General features: G+C 41.4%; 1 protein-coding gene across 3 annotated transcripts in view; it reads left to right on the top strand.

The window, feature by feature from the left end:
* Window positions 1–2007: 2007 nt before the first annotated feature.
* Arhgap10 (Rho GTPase activating protein 10) overlaps window positions 2008–25963 on the top strand; it is a 288733-nt gene continuing 264777 nt past the window's right edge. For all 3 annotated transcript variants that reach the window (XM_071614633.1, XM_071614634.1, XM_027926721.2), the window contains exon 1: window positions 2008–2411. In XM_071614633.1, the coding sequence (XP_071470734.1) occupies window positions 2258–2411 (154 nt within the window). In that variant the 5' untranslated portion in view covers window positions 2008–2257. The remainder of the gene's footprint in view (window positions 2412–25963) is intronic.

Genomic DNA, 25963 nt, shown 5'->3' with positions numbered 1-25963 from the left:
AGTGGTTCGATCCTCAGCACCATATAAAATAAATAAATAAAGATATTCTGTCCAACTACAATTAAAAAAAATATTTAAAAATAAAGTGTACAATTCAATGGTTCTCAGTATGTTCATACAGCTGTGCAACCATTACCAAACTCTAAAATATTTCGATCACCCCTAAAAAGAAACCCCTTGCTTCTTTCTATCCCCAGCCTCCGGGCAATTAATTGTGTCCCTAGAGTACCCAGTTTTGGACTTTTCATATAAATGGCTAATCTGGAACTTAGCGGTTTGTGGCGGCTTCTTCTTAGCTCAGTGTGTTCACAGAAATTGTATTTTAGCAGCATCGATATTGTAATCCTTTTGTTTGTGGATTAATTTTCTATTGAATGGATTCCCCCCATTTTGTTTATCTATTCAACAGTTCATGGATATTTGTGTTGAGTCTACTTCTTGGCTACTAAGAATAATGGTCCTATGAACATTGACATATGAATGCTGTGTGTGGATGCCTGCTTTCATTTCTCTTGGTATATACCTAAGAGTGCAATTGCTAGTCTTTCACTACTGTGTTTAACATTTTGATGATGTTAGCAGTCCTGCTTTGGGAGGGAAGGTTTAGGTTTTTGTCCAGAGAACTGAGTCTGGCTCTTCTGGGAAGCCCTGACTGTGTGTTTACCTGCTTCTGTTCTTGAGTATCTTTCCTTTCCTAAGCCTCTTTAATTCTCTTCTCTTTAGACTTAAACACCTCCCTCCACCCCCTGCTGATTTTAGTAGGAACTGAAGCTTTCAAAGCCTAAAAGTTATTTGTAAAACATTTGGGACTCTCTGGAGGAGGGACATAGTAACAAAGTTTACCTGTGGGTTGGGGCACTTGACGATGTTATTTTGTAACAAAAGAATTTATTGAGTAGGAGTCCTATTGAACTTGATCCCGAGGGGTTACACTCCTACGCTTACTGTTTAGTTTCTTAATTACCCAGCTCAGAATCCGAATGTTTTGGAGAATCACTTTGAAGTTTCTTGGTAATATTACCATCATTATAATGTAAACCTATATACCAAACATGTGTTGCGAGTTTGTGAAAAATGTATGCAGAGTGCCTGGTGTGTGTGCCTGGCACGTAATACTTCTTTAATAAATAGTTAGTGGCTATTATGAAAGTCACTAATTAACCATTAGTGTTTTCTTCCAGGTATAATTATCTAAACTATCTTAACTTTCGGGGGGCACAGCTGAATTCAATTTTAAGCACCTGGAACAGGATTTTCGGGGGTGCATTGACATGAATTCACACACACCCCGCCCCCCCGTGAAAAGCACACAGATCCTGGCATTTGTTTTCTAGAGGTTATTTTTAAAATAATGAAGATTGTCTCTCTATAGCCAAGTAAATTTAATCTGCTGAACACAACAAACAACTTTTCTGCGGTCTAGCCACATGCTTGCTTCCCCTAAGCCACCTAAGCCATTTAGTAAGGGTACGCAGAAAAGCATCCTAGGAGCTGCAGGGCTACGGAGAAAACTCTCTGGTGGAGCTATAACAAGCTTCTTACTATAAGTGGGTGAACGTGGTTAAAGAAAATGAGAGCCCCACGTGCAAGCCCGCGCGCGGCCGAGGGTCGTTCTCTGGATAAATGATTTAAGGCAGTCAATCATTTCCTCCAGCCGGCTCGCCTCGGAGTCACGTCCGGCTGCGCGGATTAAGCACTGCTGTTAAGACGCCCGCTCCTTCCACGTCCGGTCAGGTTCCCTACCTCGGGGAGCCGACTGTGAGTCACCCCGAACTCTGGAGCCCAAGAAAAGGGGAGGGGCAGGCTCCCGGGGGTGGAGGAGAACCGCGGGGCCGAAATTCTAGACCCGGGACGCCTCGGAAGGAAGAGGAGGGGCAACTACGCGTGGGGAAGAGAAGGAAGAGGAGTCTGGGGAAGGGAAGGAAGGAGAAAGGAGGGAGAAGAGAGGCGGAGGGAGGAAAAGGGGGCGCGGGCGAGCGCGGGGCGGGCCTGGGGCGGGGCGGCGGGCGCTGAGGCTCGCGGGGCTGCCGGGATTGGGGCGCCGCAGTTTTCGCTCGCCTAGCCGGCGGCTCCTCGGTGCCGCCAGGCTCAGTTCCTCGGGACATGTCCGCACGGTGCTCCCTGCGCGCCCGGCACTGCTAGATCCTCTCGAATTTCTTACCCGCGCGGCCCCGCACCTGGCCGCCGCCTCGGAGCCGGGCTAGCGCGCGGCGAGCGAGCGGGAGGCTGTGCGCCCCGGGCGCGGACCTTTGCAGTCATGGGGCTTCAGCCCTTGGAATTCAGCGACTGCTACCTCGACAGCCCGTGGTTCCGGGAGAGGATCCGTGCCCACGAAGCAGAACTTGAGAGGACCAACAAGTTCATCAAAGAGCTGATCAAGGACGGGAAGAACCTCATCGCTGCCACCAAGAGTAAGCGGGGACCCGGGCGAGGACGGGCTGCGGCGTGGCGAGGCCGGAGGGAGCTTCTCCTGGTCGGAGAAGGACGGTCCTGTGCCCCGGGCTAGCGGACGGAGGAATTGGAGATTCGTTCAGGCCATTCTTCCCCAGGCAGCCGGCGGCAAGTCCCCATTCCCGCTCCTGACCCTTGGCGGAGGCGGGGGCCAGAAGCCCTGCGTAGGAGCGCGTTGCCCGCGGGCCCCGCCTGGCCCCAAGTTGATCACCCTTTAGCGCTGCGCTCCCTTTGGGACCGACCCCAGGCTCTCAGCGCCATGGGTCAGGTTTATTGCACTCTAAAGCTGGTCTGTCTCCTACGAGACGGACAAGTCAGTTTTCCTACTTTTATTTAGTGACCTCTTCAAAAACTTTTTTGAAGGGGATTCTTTGAAACCTCGTGGGTGTTGAATTCGTTAGAAGTCCCCTAAGCAGTACCTTTTGTGTCATTTTTTATCTTCCCCAACGGTCTCCTCCCAGCTCCCTCATTGTGGCAAACCAGAAAGTCCACCTGGCTTTGTGCTGCTTTCTGCACATTCCTTCCTTCTCTCTGCTTGTGCTGAGGAGGGTTCAAAGATTGGGGCTGGGAAGTGAGGGACAGCCTGCACCCTGACACGGGTGGGTGGGGAGTGCCGCCTGTAAAGAGAATTCCACCCTTTCAAGACTTGAAGCCTTCCTCCTCTGATCTGCTCCCTTGGGGAAAAACTCAGAAGAAGATAGAAAACTGTAGTTTGTGTAACTGATAAAATTCTTGGAGAGAGTTGGGCTGAAATTTGTGCGGAAACGGTTGCTGATGCGACTAAAAAAGGGGAAGAGTTAGGAGCAGAGCAGTCTGATTACTCCTGGGGCCCACAGCCCCTTCTGAGGATGGCTTGAGTGCTCTTTTCTTTTCTTTAAGAGCGCGGAGTGGGGGGTGAGGGGGGGTGGAGTGGGAAAGCCATACAGCAGATAGGGACCTGGGCAGTATCCAGCCTCCAAGGTCTGTGTTAGGGCCTATCACTTAACTAGTTTCTCAGTTCAGTAATTCTTAATCTTGGGAATTTGTCCATTGTACACTTGTTTGTGACACCACTTCTGGGAAAAGTAACGTGCTATCCCTCGCCACCACCATTTGCACCAAAGAAAATTGGCTGGGGTTGTGGTTCAGCGGTAGAGCGCTTGCCTGGTACGTGTGAGACCCTGGGTTAGATCCTCAGCGTCACTTAAAAATAAACAAAGATATTGTGTCCACGTATAACTAAAAGTATTTTTTTAAAAATTAAAACGTTCTGTCTTCTATACCCAACACAGGCCTAGCCCAGTTAATATTCATTTTAATGAATGAGTTGAGGGAAGAATTTAATGAGCCATCCCTGTAATTTCGGAAGCAAGTCATTCAACTTCTGTGACATTTTTGGTGTTGCAAAATTGGGATTGGGAATCACTTTGGGACAGGCAATGAGTGGGCTCATTTGGTGGATGCTCTCCAGTCCTTGGCATCCATATGTGTGATGGGTGGGAAGTGGGATGGGCTTTAAATATAGAGGGGTGGGCATAGAAAGGAGGAGGTGAGAAAAAGGAAGAGCAGGGAGGGTTGTGGAGCAAACCCCAGTGTTAATCAGTGTCACTAGCTGGGGGTTGGTGAGGAGGTACCTTTTACTGGCTATAGCAGCTCCCTCTGGAGTTGGAGATGTGGAGAGAGGCAGATGGCAAAGCCAGTTTGGCCACTGGTAAAAAGCTATTTCTGTGACTGCATGTTAGCTATCCTGCCAGCAGGAAGCATGCCTCCTGTTCCAGCAGCAGCTAGTGCATCTGGGGGGCCAGCTGTTACCCTTCTCCCCAGAATGTAGGTTTCTTGAATTTGTGAATTAGTATCTTTGATTCTTTTGCCATAGCAGCATGCTTGGTAATCATGTTTAAGAAATGTAATGGAAAGTATCTTTTTTTTTTCTCGTTCTCTTCATTAATTTAAATTCTTTCCCATGACAGACAAGACAAAACCTAGCTTTAGCTAGTTGGATAGGACTCAACTTTCCTGCCCACTTGCTCCATATAGCTTTACTTATAGTTTCAATCAGATTTCTAGTTCCCAACAGACTTAAGAGCATTGGATTTAAGTCAGGAGACCTGAATTTAATTCTTCACTGTTGAGGCCTTGGTATGTGGCAGTTGGGTAGGTCACATAATCACATAATTATGTTCAGTTTCATTTGGATCTCTTTCTTGGAGGTATTGGTGAGGTTCTACAGCATTTCAAAATGGTTTGTTTTGAAATTTTAGTCTAGGTCAGTTGTTAACCAGTTGAGGGCATTTGCATGTGCGCGCACGCGTGCTTGTACACACACACACAAACTGGGGATTGAACTCTGGGCAGATACTCTACTATGGAGTAATATCCCCATTTGAGGATATTAGTTCCTAAAACATTGGATTCCAGAATCCTGGAATCCTGTGTGCGCTCAATGCTATTTAGATATCTAAATTACATTTAACAAATCACAGGTGTCAAGTATTTGCTGACTGCTAAATAACTGAATTAGGCAGTAAGCCTTCAGGTCCTTCAGGTCTTCAGCTTCTTTAAATATTTATGGAAGACTTCAAAGACATTCAAATTACATAAATCCAACTAGCATTGAGCGCACACAGGAGACAATTAAAAGCAAACCACTAGCTGGGTGTGTGGTGCACCCCTGGAATCTAAGGGGCTCAGGAGTATAAGACAAAAGGATAAGACAAGTTCAGAGCCAGCCTCAGCAACTTAGGAAGACCTAAGTTAAATAAAAGGGCCGGAGATGCAGATGAGCGGTTAGGCCCCTCTGGGCTCAATTCCTGGTTTAAAACAAAACAAAACCAAATCACTAAAACACATTCTGAAAATGCACAAAAATGCCATTTTTTGAAAAAAGTGTAAAATGTGTGAAAATATAAACAATCTGACCTAATTGATTACTATCCTTTATACAGATCTTCTGCCTCATGTCCTTCCAGGATTCTGGAATAGAATGGAAAGGTCAGTTTCAGATTATGGAGGGCCATTAAAGCAAGGTTGGGAATGTGGACTTTATCCCTAGGAGAGCTGTTGAAGGTTTTTTAGCAGAATCCTGACATAATGGGAAAGGGATGGTTTAGAGTCAGTATTGGACATTGCCGGTGGGATGAGTTCCCACCTGGCATCCGGGTGGGAGGAGCTTCAGAGAGGGGAGCCATTGACTGACTTGTAGAGTTGGAGAGCATTCACTCGATTCAATGGACCCTTTGTTCAAATGGCTTTTTAGTTCTTGCTTTTGTCACTCCTTCCCTAAAACGGCCAGTGTCCTCTTTCAGTGCAACTTAAACTTCTGTTAAGCCTTTCGTGTGACATCTATATAGTTTCAGGTGCTTACGATTTTATACAAACATGTTTGCCAGAAACAGTAATATATGCTTTTCTCATAAGTTTTACTTTAGGCATTCTAGAGAAAATATACTGAAGAAAATTGTTTTAACAAATAGTCCTGTTAAGTCCTCACATGGTTATATAGAATTGTTCTTTAATAAACTTAGGTTGCCTAGTTTTGTGTGTATGAAGCTGGAGGGACCCTCATTAAGTGAACTCACTCCTACAAATGTGGAAAAGAATGTAAAGGATCTTGTTAGCAGCAGAATTAGCACTAGAATTTGGGTGTTCCTAGACTTGGTTTTGATATATTTTTAAAGATCTTTGTATGTTAATGACTTTTGCTTTATTTCCCTGAAGAAAACACACAAAACCCACAACATGTGCTATCTTTATGTTTATTGTTTTGGAGAAATGTTCTTTTCGGGAAACTTCTTGATTGCCCTTACATTTGACATACTGAAAATTGAAAGACTGAGAAGAATTTTCTTTATAAACTTGAGCCTGACCCATCCCCCCTCCCCATTTTAAAAATGGAACTGATGCAGAGTGTCTTGAGTACTGAATAAGATGATTTGGAAGTGTATCAAACACAGTTGTGGGGCTGGGATTGTGGCTCAGTGGTAGAGCATGCATTAGGCACTGGGTTCATTCCCCAGCACCACATAAAAAAAGGAACAAATAAAGGTATTGTGTCCACCTACAACTAAAAAAAGTTTTAAAAAAATTGTGAAGTGTTGTATAGATGCTCTTGCTGGTCCAGATGGCATTCTTTTCCTTCTATTAACCCGGATTTTTTCAAGTGTCTACACCCTTTTCCAAGTCATTTGGGGAGAGGAAAGAAGGGGTAATTCTAGACATGATAGGAAGTCTGCTGGAAACTTCAGCAAAAGGTTTCCTTTTCTCAGATGAGACTCAAATGAAGATGGTTCTCCACTCTTACTAGACTGTCAGGTTGTGATTTCTGGAACTGCTACCTACCATCTTTGGCTCTTGAGTAGAGCCATCCTGAGGGTAAGTGGATTAGCTAATTTTATCTGCGTTTTTGATGCATTGTTGGAGGCTTGGATTGTTTTATGTCTGTAGTCCACATCTGGATGGTTGTTATAACAAAAGCTAGTTTGAGTTGGTTTTCTGCTGCTTAATATCCTAATTATGATGGAGTGGTATGTATAATTGTAAATTTTTGTGCTGAAGGCACCAATAGGAAATTAGCTGTAGAAAATCAGATATTTTGAAAGCAAATACTTGCAAATAAAATTTTTCCCTAAATGCGAAAGAATACTCTTGTATTCTTTGCCCCAAAGAAATCACTATGAGGGCTGAGGTTGTGGCTCAGAGGTAGAGTGCTCGCCTAACATGCGTGAGGCAACTGGGTTCTATCCTTAGCACCACATAAAGCAAAATAAGCATTGTGTCCACCTATAACTAAAAAATAAATATTAAAAAAATCACTGTGAACCCTCTGTGGTTGGGGCATTACCTGAGATGAATCTTCAATTCACTAGGGGAGTCTTCTCATCTCGGGCATTACTTGATGAGTTTTCAACTCACTGCAGCAGACTGGCTGTGAATATAATTGTCATCAGGCTTGAGCTAGTGAGGTGACAAGAGAGCCTTTAAAGCCAAGAGACTTACTCACTGTAGGTGGTCCTTGACTCTGGTTAGGATGGCTCCTATTTACAGCCTTGCCTCCAACACCAGCCTGGCTATGTTTATATAGAATGTTTCATTGGTCAGTGTCCATAGTGTCTTTCTGACACATTGGCTTTCTCTGTCCTCCTGTCTCCTGAGGTTCCTTTGGTCACCTTCTTTTTTGGCATCATAGATGTCTAGAGGAGGAATAAGAGAGGAGGGGAGTTTTCTATTTAGCTTTAAAAGAGCTGATGAGAGAATATAGTATAAAAGATTAAGAGCTAAGCTTGTTGGACCTTGTCCTAACTCGGCTGTCTACAAGCTGTGGAACCTGGCCTTTCTGTATCTGGGCTTGTCTGTAAATTGGAGATTATAACAGTATTGTTTTGGGTTACTAGTTGGTCTAAATGAGTTGAGATGTATAAAACATGTCAAAAGTTAGCAATTGTGACATATCATCTAAATTTCAATTATGTTATAATATCAAGGTCCTTTTCTTACCTGAAAATGGCTGCTTTGGCCCCTTAGACCAGATATCTAACCTTTTTGTACTTACACCTTTTAATGGTGTATCTGTTTCAAGTTATCATTACCAGTGACACAGAAGAAAGACTTCCAAATTTTTAATGTAGTTCAGGATATGGAGGATTTTGAAAATAAGTTGCAAATTAAATGTTGGTAGTACCTTGGAAAATATTTTCTAGAACTCATTCCTGATTCACAGGACTTTAAGGTGAAGTGGAAGGTGTCACTTAGACTGCTGTGAATGTAGTGAGCCAGCTGAGATTCAGGCAGTGGGGGAGCGGCTCCTCATTCAGGGAACTGATAAGAGTTGAGGGAGCGCTGCTGCTGCTCTGTACATGGTACTGAGATAATGGTAACATCAATGACGGGAGCCTTCAGACACTTAGATGTCCTTAAAAAGTATCACTGACTCTGAGTCCAGCATTTCACATGCTGGAAATCCTACAACTTTGAATGGTGCTTGTATTTGCTATGGTGAATTCAAAATGAGAATAAGAAGACAATCGGACACCTCTGTAAGAGGGATTTTCCTAAAAGCTGTTAGGTAATCCTGTTGTGTACAAAGGAATCCTCAATGTCCCCTGGACAAATTCCCAGAGAAGCTGTTTTGAGTTGACTCCAATAGCTGTTTATCACCTGCCACATGCAGCTATTTCTCTTCTGTGTGTATATATAGAGTATTGAAAGAGGCAATGATTATGAAATACCATAGTGTGCTAGATGACCATAAATCGTGCTTTGAGTGCAGCGTGGCAGTGTACAGATAAACAGTTTACATTTGCCACAGTTGATAAAAATTGTGGTGCCTTTTGTCACTTCTATAAAGTTCAATTTTAGAAATATAAATTAAGACCTTGTCATGAGATTCAGTGTCAAGTGTTTCTTTTGGCTTTTTACGTTTTGTTTAAAGACTTGTCAAGGGGTTGGGGTTGTGGCTCAGTGGTAGAGCTCTTGTCAGGCATGTGTGAGGCATGGGTTCGATCCTCAGCACCACATAAAAATAAACGACATAAAGATATTGTGTTCGTCACAACTTGTCATGTTGGCTTCATTTCAGGATTTGTAGGAAAGTGTTTAGAAATTTGTAGATTATAATTCTGAGTAAGAGTATCTTGATGTTTTACTAGGTTCCTTTGAGAATTACATTTCAGAGTCAAATAGGCAATCACAAACTACATTTGAAAAGTTTTTCTCATTTAAAGTATATAATTTAAATAATTTTAATAGTAGCTGACTTTTAAGTATTTACTACTTGCTTTACTTTGTGTTAAATTCAGAATAGCCATTTTATGCTAAGGATTAGCTGGGCATGGTGATGCACACCTCTGATCCCAGTGACTTGAGCAGCTGAGGCAGGAGGATCTTGGGTCCAAGGCCAGACTGGGCAAATTGGCAAGACCCTGTCTCAAAAATAACAATAACAACAGCAAAAGGATTGGAGGTACAGCTCAGTAGTAAAGCATCTCTGGGTTCAATCCCTAGTATGGCAGAGGTGAGATGGGGCAGAAATTAATGAATTGTTGTGTTTACCACATTATGTGAAAAAACTCCATTTCTTAATCTATAGAAACTGATTTTAAAGAGATTAATATCTTGCTGGAATCAGTTTGTCACGGGTGGAACTGAAATGTGAAGCCAGGTTTGTCTGAGTCCAAAAACCTTAACCACAATAATAAGCTGTAAAAGGGTGTAACTCTGGTTTTCTAGGCATGTTAGAGTGATTAAATTTTAGTTATTTCAATCTGACATTTGATTTGGTTAGGAGAATATTCTTATTGGCTTAGTATAGTAACCATGATTTAAAATTTTAATTTTAAGTCCCCTTGGGATCATTATTAAAAATTGATTTCTAATTTATGTTATAAGCATAGACATTTCAGAGATCTTGTTGATTGAGGATCCATTTCAAGACACAGGACTTCACTCACTAAAATATTTTCTCTCCCATCTTAATCTCTCTTCCTTCCTCCTTTCCTCTCCATTTCTCATCCTTACCCTTTATTTGCAGTACTGGGGGATTAAACCTGTGGCATGGGTGCTGTACCACTGAGCTACATCCCCAGACCTTATTTTTTGAGACTGTCTTCTAAGTTGTAGGCTGAACTTGAACTTGGCATCCTCCCACCTCAGCCTCTTGAACAGCTGGGATTACCAGTGTGCACCTCTGTAAATTTTTTTTTAAATATCTGTTTTATTTATTTATTTTTAAGTGGTGCTGAATCTAGTGCCTCATGCATACAAGGCAAATGCTCAACCACTAAGCTATAGCCCTACTCCCCTAGTAGAGTAAATCTTAACTTTTTTAGCATTAGGCTTTCTTTTTCTTTAAAAAGTTTGAAATACTTTAGAAATATAAAAAGATATGAAGAATCTCATGGCAAACATCCATGTATTTGCTCTCTAGTTTAAGAAATAAAGCTTGTATACTTTCCCTGTCTTCTTTCCCCAAAAGCAGAAACTCTCAAATAGTTATATTAAAATGCCCTAGAAATAAACAATCTATATTCCTTAATAATACATAATGTGTTTTGTATGTTTTTAGATTTTATATGATGATTTCAGGATAAACTGCTTTTTTCTTAATATTTGAGATTCTTCTGTAATGAAATTACCTTTATTTCATTTAATTCAATCTTTTTGCTCCAGTGACATGTGAAGACTTCAATTGTTGTTTTTACCCCTCCCCGGCTTTTCCCTTTCATAGGTTTTAAATTCAGGGCCTCTTGCATCCTAGGCAAGCACTTAGCCACTCGGCTACACTTTGGGCCGATGCTTTAATTTTGATGTTGAAACAATTAGTATAGAGACTATTCTTTATGAAAGCCTTTATTTAAGTTAATTTTATAGTCTTTAAAATACCAACTTTGAAAATCTGTAATTAATGCACAAATCTTTTAGACATTTAAAACATTTTTGTTGAGATGCTGGGGATTGGACACAGGGATTCCCACATACAGGACAGATGCTTTACCCCTGAACTATACTCCCAGCCCTAGATTTTCTTTGATAGTTTGTTATCAATTCAGTGTGGATAATCAGAGTAAGCCAGTGTATACCTCAGCACTGTAAAAGATAACTTGTCTGGGTCAAAAACAATCCTTCAAAATCTTTTTGCTTCATTGGAGTTAGTCTTCCAATGATAGATTGCAAAGAGAAATATACATTTGTTAGTATATTAATATTCATATAGATAAACAGTGTGCATGATGGTTCCTGGTAACTGCTGATCCAGTCAGGTCAGATGAATATGAATTTTAGGCAGGATTGGTTGGCATCTTGAGGTAAGCCTCAAAGCAAACAGGAATCATCCCCATGTAGGAATGTAATTCATACACTTGCCAAGGGGATGCTTTCGTATTGAGAAAGCTTTGACATCCTCTTTAAATAAACACATACTGAAAAACTCTGACTCTTGACATTCTGAGGGCAGGCATCTCTTTGAGGCCTGAGGTGAGCAGGTATCACACCCTGTGTTAGCGACCATGGTCAGGCCGGATTCCCTGGTCCAACTAGAATTTCTTCCATGGCCTGAGGAAGATGTTAATCCGGTGCCACTTACTATTTCATTGAGTGTAATTTCTCCCTGCCTGTTGACTTGTTCACCCACAGGCATCTTCTGCCTTTGGGTGCTAAGGCCTTAGTCCCTTACAGCAAGTCAGGGTGGGGTGTGTGGCTGGAGGAACTCGATTTGGCCAGAGCATTATGACCTCGGTTTGAATATAGGCTGTTTAATGGTTTCTAAACAATTTGGTGTTTGCCACTCCCGGCCCCCATAGGTCCTCATCATTTATTAACTGTGTGACCTTGGGCAAGTTACTGAAGTCTTCAGTGCCTAAATTTTTCTTTATAGTAAAATGGACACAGAACTTTCTTGCTGGGTGATCTTTTTTGTTTTCTTTCGAGTCAGGGTTTCCTTGTGTTGTCCAGGCAGACCTCCAACTCCTGGACTCTAGCAGTCCTCCTGCCTCGGCCACCTGAGAGGCTGGGACTACAGGTGCTCGCCACTGTGCTGGACTGGGTGATAGTATTTAACTCTCACACTGGGTGTTAACAATCTTAGACCTCTGCCTAGGGGCATGTAGTTACTAGTTTTTGTGGTACTGGGTATTGAATCTAGGGATGCTCTATATCTGAGCTACATCCTTGTCATCCCTGAACTTGCCTTGAACTTGAAATTCTCCTGCATTAGTCTCCCAAGTAGCTGGCATTACAGGCATGTGCCACCGTGCCTAGCTTATTTGTTTTCAAAGGGCTCTGTCCTGACTTTCTTTAGTTGAACTTGAACATAGTTATACTTTATCAATAGGACAACAGAAATAATCTGTGAATGTTTTTTCTTTCAAGCTAACAATATTTTGAAGCACAGAGCTCTATAGGCCTGATTTATTAGATAGGAGAAACCACCTATAGTTGTGTTGAAATCCAGCATATTACTGAAGACCTTCACTTGAGACTGGGGGGGGGGGGGGGTAAAGCAGCTGGAATGTTGCTGACATGTCAATAAAGAATCTAGCAGATAGTACTTCTGTCATTCTGACAGTTTTGCTTTTGTGAAATGTAAGTCAAAAGCAGCATAAGAAAGATATTAAAGATCAGGTTTTTTAATGTTTAGTTTACTTAATGTGTGACCTTGGGCAAATTGGTTACCTCCATCTTTATTTTTTTCTTTAAAACATGGATAGTAGTCAAATGTTTAAAATGTTTCTAGGATTAAAGTACTTTTAAAGCACTTAGAAAATTGTACTGGAAGTACAGTGAAGTCTGTGTTTGGTAGGTGTAGAAAAGAGGAAAAAACTGTTTATAATCATCATTGAAGTAACATTATTTATTACAATGGGGGAGAGGTGTGGTGCCATGTCACCAGACTCCAGCTATTGTGAGCTAGTCACTAGAGGCTTAACAGTGAAGAGATTGCATACATCTATGCAGAAGGTAGGGCTCTAGTGAGCGAGACATGTAAAAAGCAATTTTATTTATGTCTACTAATTGTGGAATTCTGTGACTGTAGTTAATAGTATTTTGGGGGTTCACAGAAGACTTCAAGAAAGCACGTGCCGAGCATCTCCAATCCAAAAGCTGAAATTCTCCAAAACCTGGAATACTGAATGATGACCTGACACCATATGTGGGAAAGTTCCATACTAGGGGGAAAATGGCACATTTCATGCACAAAATTATTTAACATTATGGAAAATCACCTTCAGACTATGTAAGATGTAAATGAAGCCTAAATGAATTTTATGCTTAGACTTGGGTCCCATCCTCAAGACACCCAATTATGCCTATGCAGATATTCCAAAATATGGGAAAAAAATCCCCCACATTTCTGGTCCTAGCATTTTTAAATGATATTCAACCCGAAGTAATCTGTGGTCCCAAAAGGAGGGTTAGGAGCTTCCTGTGCTGAGGGTGGGGAAGAGCTCAGGGGGAAGTACATCCAAGAGGTCTGGAAGCTGGTCACAACCTATCCCGTGGCTGGGAATAGGGAGCTGCAGTGTGTGGGGACCTTTGCTGGGGTGGGAACAGTGAGGCTGCACAGGAGGCCCCAAGGTCAAGGGCCGTGTACAGTGGGTTAAAGACTTCATTCTGTGGACAGTAGAATGTGATGGAGAAGTTTTGAGCAGGGGATTGGCATGATCAGAATTGCCTTTTAGAGAGGTTTCTCAGGCAGTGTGGCTGTGAACACGAGGTGGGGGAAAGCAGGACTGGAGGATGGGAAGTCACTTGGGCTAGAGACTTGGATGGCAGGGCAGCAGGCAGGTTTAGAGGCCCAAGTGGTTGTGGGGGCTGAGGTGGGGCCTCAATTTCTGGCTGTGGCAGGTGATTGCTGTTCACTGGGTAGTCCAGCCAGAGGAACGGGTTTTGTGGGGGAGAGGACGAGTTTTGGTTTTGGATGATGAGGCTGAGGTACCTTCTGAGCTATCCAGTGGACATATTCAGTAATTGGGTTCTTTGGATGTGTATTAAGGGCAGGGAGTAGATAAGGATTCTGGAGACTAGAGCTTAGAGATGGGAAATGACCAGGCAAATGAATACTGAACCTGAGCAAAGGGGGGGTGTGAATGTAGAGTGGGATGGCAAGGTGGGTCAGGGCAAATCCTAAAGACCACCAGCCTATCAGGGGTGGAGCAAACGGACTTGGGATAGGAGGGAACGAGTTAATATGAACAAAGGGACTTGAGGTTTAGTGTTATAACAGGATGATGCTAGTGGCATCTAGTGGGTAGAGGTCAGTGATTGTTGGACTCCAACACAGAGCAGCACCCCAAAACAATCACCCAGCCCTAAATGTCTGTAGCTCCAAGGTAGAGAAACAGTGTCTTGGAGCTTAGACTGTATTGGTCAGCTTTCTGTTGCTGTGACAAATACTTCAGAAAAATAAAGAAGGAACGGTTTCTTTTGGTTCATGGTTTTAGTCCATGGTTGCTTGTCCCTGTTGCTTGGGACTTGTGGCAGCATGGTACATCATGGTGGGAACACAAGGTTGAGGACACCTGTTCATGTCATGGTGACTAGGAGACAGAGGGAGGGGCTTGGGCTTAGTATCCCCTTCAAGGCCTGCCCCCCAATGATCTAACTTCCTCTCAGGTGTCACCATCTCCCAGTAGGGCCACCATATCGAAAGCAAGCTTTCAGGACACTTTGGGGGACACCCCAGATCCAAACTAGACTGTAGAGTCTCAGCCTGAATACTTTTGAGAGTAATACGCCAGGACAACAAAAATAAACAGGGATTGTTGCAGTTCCAGGTCACTTGCCCAGAATGGACCATCACTGAGACGTGGGTGGTGTACTTGGCCAGCCTGAGTTGTGCCTCCCACTGGGGTGAAGAAGCAGGCAGCCAGGGATTGTGTGCTTGGAGAGAGCCAGGGCGCCCCACAGAGATGTGTAGAGACTGGGGTTGGGCAGGGAAGCCGATTGTCAGTTCAGTTTCAGTGATGCAGAGTCGGGAAAGCTGTTGGGCTCTCCTGTACAATATAGGAACTGTGATTATTGTACTTAAATGTTGTGTAAAAGGTTAGGGCGGTGGCTCTGTGTGGAGCACTTGTCCAGCATGCGCATGGCCCTGGTTCCATCCCCAGCAACACACACAGGTTTTTTAATTTTAATTTTTAAAGGGTAGAGATCATAAGAATTCATATTAAATGCTCTTACCACAAAAGGAAAACAGGACAGAAAACACAAAGTGAGTGGGAGGAAACTTTCAGAGGTGATGGCGTTGATAGCGATGGTGGTTTGATGGTCTCGCAGGTGTTTATCTCTAGACATATCAAGTTGTAGACATTAAGCACAAAAAGCTGCGTGTATGGGATATAAACACTGATGTCCAATGCAAAAGAACTTTCACTTTTCAAAGTCACTTTTTTACACCTGTTTCGATCTGGGCCTAGACACTGCATGTGGCAAATGAGTGAGGACTTTGTGAAGATAACAAGTCAAAATAAATATGCTTTCTATTTCCCCCATTGGCTGGCTTATTAATTTTGATCAGGGGTTGGGAAAGAGGAGAGACGGTAGAAACGAAGACCCCGGGGATGGGGGCAAGGAGCAGGGGTCCAATGTCAAGATTGTCGATACAGTGAAGTGTGCCTTACAGTATTTCACCAATGAAACATGGATCACAGTGGAGAAAGATTAAAATAGTTAATGTTTACAGCATTTTTAACTTACTGTGAAAGAAAATATTTTAAACGTGTGTGTGTGTCTCTCCCATCCCCCCCACCGGGCTTAATTTAAGTTTCTGACACTGGTAGCTTTCCTGTTTATTTTCGAAAAGACAAAATATAGTTAAGAAAAACTTCAATCTTTGTGAATGTAATCCAGCAGAGGGGATTGAGTAACTGCATTCTTTTCCCTTTGAAACAATGAAGACCTTCTTTGGGGGAAATTAGAGCAGATTTTTTCTTAATCTTTACATATTCTGGTTTTCTTAATCTTTTGTGCCAGGGATTGGATCTAGGACTTTGCACATGCCAGACACACTATTGTTGAGCTTCACTCTTAGCTTGAGTTTTAAATTTGAGATCAATTGATCAATCCTACAAGCATCTCGCAAAGATATCTTTTAAATAGCTTTATTTTCTCTTGAACTTGTATGATGGTTTCTGATAATTTTCTTCTTCCCATTTTATTGTGTGTTAGATAGTATCTAAAGAAAGAATTTGAAAGCAGGTAGGTTATTCACTTGCAGTTTTCTGTTCATTGATAATCTAGGAGAATAGAGATTGTTAAGTAGTTATGTAGTCTGGAATCTTTTGGAACTGACTGCTGTCTTAATTGATACATCTAAAAGCCTTGTATGGCTATGCAAATTAGCCTGTTGATGAGCAGTGCTACATCCAGAAACAGGATGTATCACTTAACCACAGTTAACAGTTTTTTTGTTTGCTATAACATGGTTGAGTGCCTTCTGGCAGGGTCTACCTGAGTAGGGTTGTACTGATAATCGCATAACAAAATATTTTAGAGTGCTTCTTTGTCCAGAAAACAAGTTGTAAAGATATTTTAATTTTGTGACTTTGAAGTTTAATTCCAAAAGTGCTCAAGCCAAAAGTGGTGTTTTGAGTCTACACATCTGCTTATTGTATACACTGAGGGCAGAATGGAAAGGAGTGGAGAGGACCTTGATACCCCAGTGGAAGCTGGCCCATCAGAGAGCAGTTGACCTTTGGGAGGTGTTGGAGACCACCTTAGAACAAAAGGGTTGATTCTCTTCTGGATTGTTGTCAGTTTAATGAATGTATACTAAAATTCAGGTTATATTAGGAAGAAAAGGTAGAATAGAATGGAATTAATACATATTCATCTTTATGGATGTACATAGATGTAACTAAATTGTATTTATATAAAAGGGATCAGTGATGAAGATTACTTTAAAGGAAATGGTCATCTTTCCACTTTTTTTTGTTGTATTTGCATATATATATCCATTTTGAAATGTTTGAATTATTTAAATGAAGGTATTTTTAAAACATCCTCAATTTAAAAGTCAGTGGAATACTGTTCAATTAGAAATGTTAGGTTTCAATTAGTTTGTACCTAAAGGTTCAACTATATTAAATATTATGTGAGATTCTGAGTTGTACTAAAAATAATTTCCAAGTTACTGGAATTAATATTAATGGTAGTTGTAGTAGCAAATAGTATCTCCACCCCACCCGCAACACTGTTTCAGGGCCTGTGTTAAGTGTTTCATGTGATCTAGTATTTATTTCTCACAATTCTGTGTGATAGTTACTCTATAATACCATTTTACAATTTAGGAATCTGGGTTTGGAAAGGTTGTGAAACTTAAGCCAGAAAACAAAAACAATATTTTCTTCAACTATAAGTTAAAATGGTATAAACATTAACTATTTTAATCTTTTTCCACTATGATCCATGTTTCATTGGTGAAATACTGTAAGGCACACTTCACTGTTCACCTGGAAGGCTGAGACCCCTGCCATTTTCATGCTCTCTGAAGTTCTTAGTTTTCCAGGATAGCATGCATTATGGCCATTGATCCTGTGTGGTGTTTTTTTGTTTTTTTTTTTTTTTTTTTTAAAAAAAAAAAAAGGTCTTGGGGATTGAACCCTTGGGTCAGTCCTCTTCCACTGAGCTACATCCCCTGCCCATTTAAAAATTTTATTTTGAGTCAGGGTCTCACCAAGTTGCTAAGTTGCTGAGGCTGGCCTTGAACTTGTGATCCTCCTCCTGTCTCCCAAATAGCTGGATTATTAACTGGCATGTACCTCCACGCCAGGATGCTACAGTGTTTCATAAAACTAATTTGAGTTATTACCTGTGGGAAGTCATGGGGTTATAATGTCTATAAAGATTATTACAGGGAATTTAAAAAAATTCCACAAAGTGATAAGTTTCCACTATTAAGAGTCACAGGAAAGGAAGTCACTTTTAGATGATCTGAGTTAGTACAATGCACAAAATAGACTGCCTTTGTTTGCTTTTTAACCAAATCCAAATTTAAAAGGAAAGTTATTTATATCTAAGGGGCATGAAGGTGGATCTGTACCTATTGCCAATATTATCATCATGTGCTTACGTGGCTTGTCACTGATGGCCAAAGGCTTATAAGATTTCTTAAAAAAAATTTTCTCGACTATTTTTTTCCCCCCAGATCTTTGTTGTTTAATTTGGTGCCAAGGGTCAAACCTTGTGCCCTCACACATACTAGGCAAGTCCTCTGCCACTGAGCTAAACCCAAGCCCCTCAACTACTTTTAAAAAATATATATTTATTTTTCAATTGTAGGTGGATGCAATATCTTTATTTTTATGTGGTGCTGAGGATCGAATCCAGTGCCTCATGTGTGCCAGGTGAGCACTCTATCACTGAGCCACAACCCCAGCCCCAAGATTTTTCTTCTTAAAGGAAAATGCTCTGCTCTTGTTTTTGCAGAATGGCTGCTTTCCTATAGATATTGATTTGGACCCTCGATTAAATTTGCTTCTTACTTCATATCCCCAAATTGGATATCTTATTTTCCTTGAAAACAACAGCTTTTCTGTTTAATGTATTTGTATTCTCTTAGGTGATAATATTCTGAATGTATTTATTTTGAAATACATTTTCACCTAGCTCACTTATGAGGAACCTGCTACTGGGTTCAGAATTTTATTCAGAATCATATGGTGAAGTCATAGACAATATAACGAATATGTTGTAGTCACTTTAAAAGTATTTTGTAGTTAATAAATACTGATTTTAGAAATCTCAGTTTGCACATGGAAAGCTGGAATTGAAGTCCTGGTCACCTGACTCCTACTCTAGAACTGACCTTCCCTGTATATATGGGAGACAACATACCACCATTGGCCACTTAAACATCTGCCATGTCCCTTCTGTTGGTTCGTGAAGCTCATTTGTAGTGTTGTGTTTACATTGAAGTCAATTTTCTTGATGTTTGTTTGCAATATTAGTGAGTGAGTAAATAAGGAAATGTCTTCAAGGATTATTTTTCCTTTTGAAACGGTTTTCATAATACTCAGATTCATGTACATTGAAAATTTACATTAATGTGAGGAAAATATTGACAATTACCTAGTAGTAGACATGAGAGTCTTTCCCCTTGATGCTTAATTTGAAGTTAAAGCCAAGTGTTATTTCATAATTTGGGGAATCCATTCTTCTGCTACAAGTTCTAAGAAAGACCCAGCATTCCTAAGACGTTGACTTCCCTCACCTTGTTCACCTGCCAGTGAACTTGACCCCTTGAGGTCATTGTTTTTGGTCTCCCACTGTGTTTAACAGTGCCTGACTCATGGGTATTTGATAAATACTTGCTGAGTAAGAATCTGGCTCCTGAAATGTTAGTAGTAAGTCCCTAAATTCTGGAGACATTAGGTCCAGTCAAGAATCGGATAAGGAATGAGAATCCAGGGCTTTTAATTCCTGTCCTGTTGCTAAGAGTTACTTGTGTAACTGTTGCTGTCCCAGCTCCTCTTGCAAATATCTGGTAAGGACTTTATATCTGAAACTAACAATCATAAAGTGTGGGTGGTGAAAAGTGCTTGAGTCAGGAGAAGGTTTTTTTGGCATCAGTTGATGAATCTTCAGAACATGAAGATAGACTTGGGAGGTACTGGGTCAATTGGGATAGTGTTCAGATACTTTTCAGGACCCCACTTTGGAATGGAAAGAAAAGCTCAGTGGAGCTTGACTAATAATTTTCTCTTTTGGTTAAATTTCTATTGTTATTTCTCAGTGATTTATATTTAATATGCTGAAATATGTATACAGATTTTTCTTTAGTCTGTCACCATCTAGAGATAGTGTGGGTGAGTTTTCATTGTTATATATGAATACAAGTAGGTATTTGTTATATTTTTTTCACAAAGTGACAAAAGTAACTAAAAGTAATGATTTTGCTACACAGTTAAGTTGTGCATTCTTTTTTGTTAGATTTATAATAGAACAAAGTCCCTGAAGAAATATAAAAATCCTTTCAAAATGTCAGCTTTAAAAAATTCCCAAACAATGATATAATGAAAGCAAACTTATTAGTTAGGCAAAAACCAAAGCTGTAACATTGGAAGTACTTGTTATTTTAAGAACAAAATAACATTTTGTTCTTAAGACATGTCATTTTGTTCTTATTAAAATTTTTTACTTATTAAGTTTATTTTTACTTTTTCTTACATAACCAGTTCTGCGATAAACTTGGTCTGGACATTCATGGCATTGCTTCCCATTTAATTTCTCCTTGCAAATTGCAAGGCATTTCATTCTGTCTCACTGTTTATAAACAGGAAGGGACCCTAGCCAAAGAAATATCAGTACCATGTTATCAAGAAGAAAGAGGGCTCTTTTTGAAAACACTGACATCATTGGCCTTTTCTTTGGCAAACGGCTGAAAGTATTTGAGACTTGCTTTACTTTTGCTTTTCTGAACAGAGTAAATAGATGGCTACCCTCTTGTCCTTATAGTGACTCTCTAGTTCTGTTTTAGGACCTGACCCAATCACTAAAGAAGGCAGAGGTGCGTGGGCAGGTGTGCAAGACACCCAGAGCCAGCCTATTTTCTTTGCTAGGCGTTTTGTCTCTGGTTGGTATTGTGTTGAGGCAGAACATCAGTAACAACCGGCTGCATTGTAGCAAAGAGCCACTTGCTAGACTTGGATCCAGGGGTGATTTTTGTGTCTCATAAGTCAGCAGTAGGTGGTTGGTGGCTAATTGTCAAGGTTTAGGATTTCAAACATTTGTTGGCTTTTTTCTCATGGCTGGAAGATGGCCTAATCATAACACCTGCTTTTAGGAGGGCAAAATAAGGAAGAAGGGAGGAAAAGTCTGTCTCAGAGGCTTTCCTGGGAATCCATGTCTTCTTGTCCGTGGTTTTTACATGACTTCCCCTAGCCACAAGTGGTTCAGGGAAGAGAGATCTGTGGTCTGGCCTTTGTTGTAGAGGAAAGCCCCCCTGGGAGGGGGAATTTGAATGGCCATGGAAGGAGACAATTTCTAGACCTTCCAAACATGGTTAAAAATTCTAGAGGAGGGTGTCTTGGTGTTTCTCTATTTAATATCAGTTCATAGACCGGTTAAGCTCTATTGGTGACAGCTGTGTTGCTCTTGGTCTTGGAGAGGTGCAACAGATTGGAATTTCTACTCTAGTTATGGGAATGTAGAACATGTGAAGATTCTGTGTAGTCAAGGGCTACGTTTTCTGAGTGCAAGAGGGACTCCATGACTACTTCAGGAAATGAAGACTCACCTGGAAGAGAGGGCTGTGGTCTGGCTTGGAAGTGTCATTGCAGACAGAAATGGAGAAAGAGAAGTGAGTGATATCAGAGGGAAGCTTAGTATGACAGAGTGGTGGCTTCAAATTTGCTGAAAAATCTGAAGCAAAGACGATGACATTTTTGGCTTGGCAGCTGAGACAATTGGAGGTCAGAACCAGAAAGTGGCTGGGAACACGGGCCTGTCTAGTTTTGAGCTGAAGGCCTTGTGACCCAGCTGGTCTTTCTGATCTCTCTTGAGGTGTCCATCATCTTGACCTGCTTTCTGTCTGTCATGACACCAGGACCTTCTGATTCTTCACAGCTTCTGCTGCCCCTATACTGCAGTGTTCTTGGGGCTCTCTGAGGGTTATCTTGACGTCACCTTCTGCTACTATGTGTCTGAATGTCTTGTTGCTCTTCAGTGAGATTTCTGAGAATTTCCTTGGCCCAGCCAATTGCCATTGTCCTTGTTTAGGAAGAGGTTGTCAGGCCTGGCTCATGCTGGTTGCTTGGCCAGCCTATCCGTTGGCTGCCCTCGGATCTGTGGCCTGTCCTGTCCAGTCAACTGTGACCTGTGATATAGAACAGGTTTGCCTAAGACTGCATCTCGGGACTGGGGAGTCGAGGAGTGGTGTGATTGAGGGGGAGGCATAGGGTGGATATGAGCCTATATATATGCCCTAGCTCACTTTGTGTGCCCTGTTGGTTCTGTGGATGTCTATGGAAAGGAACCATTTTCTGCCTCATTTCATATACAGAATCTGGTGCACTTAAGTATGAACAAACCTTTAGTACTTAAAAAAAAATTTTTTTAATTGTAGATGGACATGATACCTTTTATTTTTATGTGGTGCTGAGGATCAAACCCAGTGCCTTACACATGCAAGGCAAGTGCTCTACCATTGAGCTACAGCCCCAGCCCAGTACTTTTCTTTTTTTTTTTACATCTATATTGAGATATCACTCTCTATACATCCAATTGATGTGTGTGATTTGATGGCTTTTTATATGTCCATAGATATGCAGCTATCACCATGGTCAACAGAAGGACATTTTTATTGCCTGGAAGAGAAACTCTCCATTCCTTTGGCTAATAGTTTTTGATGCTGATAGCACTTTGCTGTTCTGCATTTTGGGGCTTTGCTCAGGGAGACCTTTCTGACCATATTTAAATTTGCACCTTTTTCCATTCTCTCTCGCCTGCTTATTAGACACCTCAGTATTAGCCCAGTGAGATATGGTACATTTAAAAAAATTTTTTCAATGTGAATTCTGTTTATTCATTTATTTATATGGGGTGCTGAGAATTGAACCCAGTGCCTCACACATGTGAGGCAGATGTTCTATCACTAAGCCATGATCCCAGCCCCAACATATGGTGTATTTTTATGCTTCTATTTTAATTTCTTTTTCTTAGAATATGAGCTCTGTGGAGGCAGGGATTTTTGTTTGACAGTGTCTGGCACATGGTAGGCATGAAGGAGTTTGCTGAATGAATGGATAATCAATTTGTTAGGCTTTCAGCCTGCTGGAGTAATGCACAGAATTCTACATTATTTCGTTCAAGAGATACTATGTTCATTTTATTCACCTTAGAAACTGATGCTACAAGGTGAAATAACTTGACCAAAGTTGGTAACTGACAGTACATTCAAGAATCACAGTACAGCCCACTGCTGTCCATTACAAATACAATATAAGCCATGTATATACTTTAAACATTCCTAACAATCTAGTTAAAAACTAAAAGAAGTTGGGTGCAACCACGCATACCTATAATCCCAGTGACTCAGAAGGTTGAGATGGGAGGATTGCAAGTTCAAGGACAGCCTCAGCAGCTTAGTGAGGCCCTGTCTCAAAATAAATAAAAGGGGCTGAGGATGTAGTTTAGTGGTAAAGTGCCTATGAGTTTAATCCCAACTACAAAAGCAAAACAAAAAACCTTAAAGAAAGGTGAACTTAATTTCTCTCATATTTTCCTTAATCCAGTATATCCAAAATATTACATCATGTAATCATATAAATATTAGATATTTTGCATTAATTTTTTTCCCAAATGGAATCTCTGGATTTTATTTATTTATCTATTTATTTATTGGTACTGGGGATTGAACTCGGGTAGGTGCCCTTTTAAAAAAAAAAAAATTACTTGGAGGGGCTGGGGTTGTGGCTTAGTGGTAGAGTGCTTGCCTTGCGTGCGTGAGGCATTGGGTTCCATTCTCAGCATCACACAAAAATAAAGGTACTATGTCCCATCTACAACTAAAAAAAAAAAAAAAAAAAAAAAACTATAAAGAAATTATTCAGAGACTGGGTCTTGCTGAATTGCTGAGGCTGGCCTTAAACTTGCAATCCTCCTTCCTTAGCCTCCTGAGCTGCTGGGGTCACAAGCATGCACCACCATTCCCTGCTTCCACTTTGTATTTCGTGCTTCCAACAGTTCTCCTTTCAGACCGGCCGTATTTCAAGTGCTCTCTAGCTACTGTGGTAGTGGCTACTCTGTTGGACAGCCCAGGTTTAGCTGACTTTAAATCTCATGATCTTGGATCTGTACCTTGCTGCTTCCCTGTGTTTGAGATGTCACCCTTCCAGTTTGGGAGCACAATGAGCAATATCTGCTCCTGGCATTTGTAGAGGCTGATCATTTACAAAGGGCTTTAGCTCACTTGCTTTTCAGTTACTGGAGGAGGTATGTCAGATTACATAGTCCAGTTAGCAGAGAGATTTTTAGAATGATGACGTCAAGATCTTAGGGAGCTTGAGTAACTTGCCCAAATTGGCAGGGTTTCTACTCTACAGATCAGGATTCAGATCCAGCTTATGGGAGTCCCTGGCCCTTTGTGTTCTTCTGGACAGAGCAGCAAATTCAGGAGCAGCAGGATGGGGAAGGGGCAGTTCTCTTTCTTCCAAGGCTTGGGACAGTCTTGCAACATAAAGGGTTTGTTTCTGTCCCAGGTCTATACGTGGCCTTCTTGGGAGGTCACTCTGTTAGAGACACCTGAGATTCTTTGTTGTTGATTTTAGCCTGGGCTCATTTTGACCCCTCTCATTTTCCCCTCTTGTTTTGAACACTGTCTCTAATTCCTTATTTTTCCTTTCAGACGGAGTTCCTTACAAATCCTTATTCTCTCCAAAGTCTCCCTTGGAAGTTCCCCATTTCTTTCATGATAAATAGCTTTTAAAAAAATTGACTTGCTGATTTGATTGTCTGAGGGCCAGTTAATTAGGAATTAATTAGGTGGTAGGACATAATGAGGGAAAGAGAAGATTTTTCTCAGTTGTGGCTGGTTTCTCTGTCACAGTGGAAGTGGCTGCGCTGGTCTGGAAGTGGTGGGGAAGGCCTGCTGCCCTGTGGGTGGCAGCTGGGGCTTTCAGTGGCTGGGGGCTGGGAGATCCTGGCCGCTGGCCTGCCAGGCCTTGGAAGCCATGTGTATTGGAACAAAAAGGCTGGGTTGAAGAGAACCCTCCAGTGACAGCTAGAAGAGAGCATAGGTAACATTTCTGAGAGGCTGTTCTGTGAGCGTTAATCTGTTGATCAGATTTTGGAGTTCAATTTGTTTAAAATGGCTAAATGTGGGCTGGGATTGTGGCTCAGGGGCGGAGTGCTTGCCTCACACATGGGAGGCACTGAGTTTGATCCTCAGCACCGCATTAAAAAAATAGATATTAAAAAAAAGGCTAAATGTTCTTGAGGGGTTTCCCCTTTTAGTAGTAATTTCCTCACTGACCACAAGTGTTTATCTCTGGGTGTTTGGTGTTTGTATTTGGCCTCTTTGGTACTTTTTGGGTGGGTGTGACAGCAATGTTCAATTTAGACCACATTCTTATTTTAGTGGGTTCTTCTTGGATTCAAAACTTGATTTTTGAATTTATTCTTTCCTCCTCTCCATAGGGGAAGCAGCAGTCTTTCGTGATTGGAAGGAATGCTTTTGGGAAGTTAGCAATTGGGTTTGATCTTTTAAGTTTATCCTTATAAGTGTTATTATCTGGGATCCTAAGACAACTGTAGGATTTGGGAGATATGTCCATTCAGAATTTGTGGGCCACTTTATCTTTCATAGTGCTGGACTCTTGCGGGTTATGCTAGGCCAGGTATGGTGGCACTTGCCTGTAATCCCAGCGACTTGGGAGTGAGTCTAAGGCAGTAGGATTGCAAATTCGAGGCCAGCCGCAGAAACTTAGCAAGATCCTATCTCAAAAAATAAAAAAGGGGCTGGTGATGTGGCTTAGTGGCTAAGTGCCCCTGGATTCAATCCATGATGTCTCCCTCCATCCCCCAAAAGAAGAGTTGTGTTGATTGGTGCAAAGTCTCAAGGTGATTTTTTTTTTTTTTTTTTTTTTTTTTTTAAAGAAGGCTTTACTAGAACAGAGGAAGAAAAGTTAAATGGTGGAATTACTGCACTAGCCCCTTGCTTGGGCCTCTCTAGTGGTTGAGCTGCAGGAGCAGTGTGTTTTCTTGTTCATTCTTTGGACTGTTTCTCATGCACATGCCCAGATTAGGAACTGTCAGCTCCTCCACCGTTAGAAGTTCATTCCTTTTGAAATCTAAATATGCTACCAATTTATGTTCTCTTTTATCCACTCATATTTTTTTTATTGGTGCATTATAGTTGTGCAGAGTGGTGACATTTGTTACACATTTGTATTAATATTTTCTTGTAGCTGGTTACACTCTTTAGCATTGGTGGTTATTATGAGGACCAGTTGGGACAAATGTAGAATGGTAGCCTGGTAGGGATGTGGGACAGGGAAAATGAGCTGATAGGGTAGATAACAACAAATTATTTTTATGGATTTGA

The sequence above is a fragment of the Marmota flaviventris genome, chromosome 7 (assembly GCF_047511675.1).
Source record: "Marmota flaviventris isolate mMarFla1 chromosome 7, mMarFla1.hap1, whole genome shotgun sequence".
In the NCBI taxonomy this organism is placed as follows: Eukaryota; Metazoa; Chordata; class Mammalia; order Rodentia; family Sciuridae; genus Marmota; species Marmota flaviventris.
The sequence above is the reverse complement of the archived record's forward strand: the minus strand, read 5'-3'. Positions and strand labels throughout refer to the sequence as shown.